The sequence below is a fragment of the Frankliniella occidentalis genome, unplaced genomic scaffold (genome assembly GCF_000697945.3).
Source record: "Frankliniella occidentalis isolate FOCC.00 unplaced genomic scaffold, Focc_3.1 Scaffold309, whole genome shotgun sequence".
Classification (NCBI taxonomy): domain Eukaryota; kingdom Metazoa; phylum Arthropoda; class Insecta; order Thysanoptera; family Thripidae; genus Frankliniella; species Frankliniella occidentalis.
Genome location: NW_026267434.1, coordinates 198,753 through 203,917, shown reverse-complemented (window position 1 = coordinate 203,917; position 5,165 = coordinate 198,753). Strand labels below are relative to the sequence as shown.

General features: G+C 64.7%; 1 protein-coding gene across 1 annotated transcript in view; it reads right to left on the bottom strand.

The window, feature by feature from the left end:
- Positions 1 to 5,159, bottom strand: part of LOC127751013 (uncharacterized) — a 15,823-nt gene extending 10,664 nt beyond the window's left edge. The window contains exon 1 of the mRNA XM_052273870.1: positions 4,749 to 5,159. Within this exon, the coding sequence (XP_052129830.1) occupies positions 4,749 to 4,848 (100 nt within the window). The 5' untranslated portion in view covers positions 4,849 to 5,159. The remainder of the gene's footprint in view (positions 1 to 4,748) is intronic.
- Between the last annotated feature and the right edge of the window lie 6 nt (positions 5,160 to 5,165).

Sequence of the window (5,165 nt, the reverse complement as noted above, 5' to 3'; positions counted from 1 at the left end):
CCATGGGCGGCATCGACTTGCACGTCCTCCTCGCTGTCGTCGGAGAATCGCGAACGACGAGGCTGTCCTCGTATTCGGCCGCGGTTTCCACTTCCGGTGGCGACGGCAGCGTCGACGGCGACCAGAACGGCACGTAATGCGGGGAGCCGGGGGCGGGCGCGCCGCCCCCGGGGGCGGACGGGGGGCGGCGGTGGCCCGACCACCAGGTCCAGGCGGCGGTGGCGGCAAGCGGCGGCGGACCGGACGCGGATCGGAACAGCCCGGTCTTCGCCGAGACAAGCGCGGGGGGCGGGCGGACCGGCGGGAGCGGGGGTGGCGCGAGCTTCGTCGCCCCCGGGGGCGGCGTGGGCGTCACGGACAACAGGTTGGCGAGGTGCGCCATGGCGCGGGGCGGGCCGCGGACTGAGGCCTCGCGGGTGAGTCGCCGCCGCGGCACCCGCAGGTGCGAACATTGCGCTCGGTAGGTTGTGGCATGTTCGCACCTCCACAACCCCTGCACTGCCAACAGAAGCCTTCGCTCCCCTCGAAGGCCGCCGCTGTACAGCCCACAGCTCACCGCCCACCCGCAAAGCGCGGGATCCGCGGGATAGAATCCCGTCCCTGCCGCGCTCCAGGAAATGGCTGCAGGACTCTCAGGCCCGCCCGCCCTCCCGCCCTGCCTTTTGTGTCGATCACGTTCCGTCTCTGCAGCTTTTCCCTTTCATTTCAGCCCCCGCTCCGCTCCGCCGTCCTTTTGCTGCTCTCTGCTTTCCGCCCTGCTCCGCGCCGCCGGCCGCACCGCGGTCAGAATTAGGCCACATTACTCGCGGCACGAGACGAGAGCGCCGGCGGAATCAGCCTCTTCACTTACTTCACTGCGGTGGCGCGGCAGGGCGGGGCAGCGGGGCGGCGGTCCGACTATTCGCGTAGGCGAGGGGGGGGGGGGCTTAAACTGGCCTTAAGTGCGCCAGGCCAGACCTAGAGGCCCTATCAAGGAGGCGGGGGCAGTCGTGTGTCCAGTCCAGGCAGCTATGGCCCTTTATTACATTTATTAATTTGACGACCGCCGTTTAAAACTGCAATGCGGACGGCGCGGGGTTGACTCACGTATACATAGAGTACATGCGTCTGTGACGTGTGGTCTCGCGCGGTGTGCCCACGCCTCATCATGCCCCGGGTACTGACCGTAACAAGTGTGAGGCAACGCCGGGGGGGGGGGGGGGGCTTGTTTGCACAGGGGGTCCGTGCTCCTCGGAGTACGGGCACTGTAGTGCACCTTCCTTATCGAGTCAAAGGAAACTTGGATCAACGTTAGAGGATGGATAGAGACGATAAGGGGTTTTGTTTGTCGTCTCGCTATGGCCCCGTGCGAATAGGCAACCCGTCGGCACCCGTGCATGCGGGCTAGTATACGCACGGGGCACAGCCACCACCCTTCTTTTCCCCCAAGAACGCCGGTGCTTTTGCCGAGGCCGGAGGGGGCGCCAATCGAGGAGGACGTTCACACTCACAATCACTGCCGTGCGTTTCTATAGAGCGCGCGCGCTTCTCGTGGGATTGCAATCAAAATGACAATCTTTACAACCCGCACAAGGATGACACGCGCAAACCGCCCCGGAGCGGCGGGCTTCCCCGGCCATACGCGCGTGTGAATATAGACACAATCCTTGTCCGGTTTGCGACTCAAAATAAACATCTGCAGAATCGTTTTTATGTTCCCTTCCCAGGATCGCCCGCGACCGCTGCCCGCGCCCTCTGGTTTTAACTGATCGCCGTGTTCGCTCAGGGGGACTCTTTTGAATTTGTGGGCGCTTCCTTTCCTTCCCATGGCGCTGGGGCCCTCTGGGGCGCCGCCGTTTGCGCCGGCCGTCGTACAGGTTCGGGGGGACCTTGTTCGCGTGGGAACGCCGTCGGTCTCAGGCCGCGTGCGTCCGCGACCGGGCGACGTCTTTGCGGTCGCCGTCCGAAGCGGGCTGTCATGTATTAAATTCCACGCCGTGTCAGACAAGGTCGAATAAAAACGGAAAAGACGTTCCTCGTTCCTTGTAAGGCTGTGGTGTTTGCAAAAGCTTAGCCTATCGTCCGCGCGCATAGTGTTGTAACCAGGATGCTGACTGACCCCGCGCACTACCGCCTACCGCATGACTTACGTGCGGGCGGGTTGCCTACTCGCCCGGCCCGTAAGGCGCCGTGGCTAGGGGCGATAGGCAACCCCGCCCGCATTCCTGCCTGCGGAACAGTATAACGCGGGGTTGATCAGATCAGCCGCCTGGTATAGCGACACGGGAAGGCACCCATGAGGCTTTGTTTTGCTTGCAAAGGCGCGGGGCTGCAAGCGGGCAAGCTCATGGCTCTCCCTCCGTCGCGGCGCCAGGCCCGGCGACGACGTCCACCAATTGCCACCGGCCCACTACTGGCATGCCAGCCGGTCGGCTGCCCAGAGGCCTGCCCTGCGCGGGGTCGTCCTGCTCATTGGCACGGCCTTGTTCCTGTGTCCTGCCTCGGCGCCTCTTCTCAAACTGGCCAGCAACGTGGACGTGCGGTGGCGCGTAGGGTGGCACAATGCGTCATGCGGCACCGAAAATTGCGCGTGAAAGCAATTTAAAAGTCGCAGGTCCTTATTCCTGACTGACTCTCACGCTTGGAACCGACAAACTATAATCGTCAAATAGGGAAACGCAGACTGAAAAGAAAGGAGAGTTATCCTCCAAAATTCAGAATGAGAAAAATTAATCAGATTTCTGGAGTGTTGTGTGTCGTGAAAGGTCAGCGCTCCGGCCGGCCGGCCAGCGGTCAACGGTTTTGTCAATGCCTTGTTGGTCGGACTGGGCGCGGCCGGCCGGCGGGGCGGGCGGTCGAGTCGAAGCAGCACGCAAAGGGAAGGGGGAGGGGGAAGGGGGATGGACCAGGTAGGCAGGATTATTATTGTGGGCTCCCCTACCTACCCTCCCCCTCCCCCTCCAACTCCCCCGCACACCTGTCTCCCTCGCCGCCTCTCCCTCCCCCCAGCTCATCCTCCGTGACTGTCCGTGGCTGGGGATGGCTAGTGGGCCGAGCTTTGCAGGTTTCCTTCCTCCGTTGGGCTGGGCTGGGCCGCAGACAACAACAACTCGTTGTGCTCGGAATGCTTATGACCGCCCCCTTCCCCCGAGCCGAGGGACTGTCCCGAAAACACTTTTTTTCCATCGTGCCTTGGGTGCCGCATGTGTCTCTAACAGGGGGCCGTGTGTCGACACGACGTCGCACTATATGGGACTCGTGTTGACACTCCCTACCGGCGTCCCTGCAGCGGCGCCCAGGAGCGGGGCCGTCCGAAGAGAAAGGCAAAAACGCGGAGACGGACAGTGGGGACGAGAGGGGAGGGGGAGAGAGAGAAAGAGACAGACAGGGGTGACAGCGGTCGGCGCCGTACTCTCCGCTCCGCTCGGGCCCGGACCCTGGGCTCTGGCTTATTTCACTCGCCTCAATTTCCCTCAGCACGGTCGGGACTCCGGGACTGTTCCGGGAAGACCCGACCAAAACAGCACGGCGCTGGCTCCATCATCCATTCTCGGGTCGAGGCGATGGGGCGGGGCGCCTCTTTGACGGGGAGGTGCTGGTGCCCCGTGTGGCCCGAGCATGTGGCCTCCAGCCAGCTCCAGCCTCCAGGTCTCCAGCTGAATGGCGGAGGGGACGCCCTCTCTGGCCTAGTCGCCCCAACACACACCTTCGCCCTTTGCCTTTCTTTCTTGCCGGTGGTGCATGAGAGTGATTTTAGCGCCCCAGCCCTTCTTTCTCTCTCGCTCTCTCTGTCGCATGCAGGTGCGGTGCAGGTGTCTGAGACTGTCCCGTCAGGCGCCGCGGTGCCACTACTCCTCGGCCAGCAGGGCGCCACCTTTTGGGAGTGTCGCTGTCCTCTGCTTAGCACTCTTACAAGCTGTCCGATACATTCTGCTTTTAAGGTGCATTCTCGACGGCGGGCGCCTCTGGGGTCGGTGGGGCGCCACCAGCCCCCCCCCCTCCCCCCCTTCTCCCTCTCTCATCAAATGCCGCTCACGGCACCGCCGCGCGGCGCCAACGAATGCAAATCAGGTGCAAAGCAAGTCATACACGGCCGTGTACCGCTTGAGCAGCGTCCCGGCCAGCTGGCCGCCGCGCAAACCACGTTCAAGATCTGGAGCTCCGCCGCCTGGAACTGGGAAGCTCGCGCCGCCCCGCGACCCGCTCCGGTATGCAGAACTCACAACTGTTCTGCGGCCGCCGGCCCGGCTGCATTCCTCTCGTCCTTGATGCCTGACGGCGCGCTGGTCGCTGGCCTTGCTCCAGGACGGCCTCTGCCTGCGCCGCTGTGCCGCCGGGTCGACCTCGAGGTCGTGCAGAACGGTGCGCCCGCGAGCACGAGCCTCTTGTCCCCGCGCCAGGACAGGTTGCATTCGTGCGGCACACCACATGCAGGACGCCGTCAGCGTCGTGCCGATGCAGGACACGGTTCCGGTGGCCTTGTTCCGTGCACGTTGCACGCCGGACTCTACCCCACCGGACCCCGCGCCCGCGGTGCAGTACCGCGAGTGACCCACTATACTTTGGTCAGGTCGACTGGATCGATGACACCACACCACTGACCCAACCAACGCCGAGTCGCGGGGCCGGGGCAAGGACGAACAGGGGGCGGACCCAGGCAGGACCACGGGGGCGGGCTTCCCTGGGCCGACCCCGTCCTCGGCCGAGCCTCTGTCGAAGTTGTCACAACCTTCTGACACTCGCACGAGCCCATCGACGCACATACTCACCGTTTTCAACCGGCCTGCCGTTGGCGTCCTGAAGCACTGTATCCTGGCTGGCGAGCAGCTCGCGGACGTCGGTCCGGGCCTTGCGCCCGAAAAGCACCATATCGCCGCGCTCGGCGCGTCGCGCTCGCGGCACCAGCGTCCACTACGTGCGCGACGTAACCGACCGGGGCCGCGGGGCCGGAGCCGGCGGGACGGGTGAGGACGAAACGGGCCGGAGAGTGGCAGGAGGACTGGACGGGGCAGGAGCGGGACTGGTTGACTGGGAGAGAGGGAGCAAGCGAGTGAGGAGCGGAGTGAGTGAGGCGGGCCGGACTACGCCTGCCTGCCTGGCTGCCCGCCCGCCGCCGCCGCCGCGCAGACGGGGCTGGCAGCCAGCCACTCGGGGCCCACCGTGCTCTGGCTGGAGCTGAAGCCCTG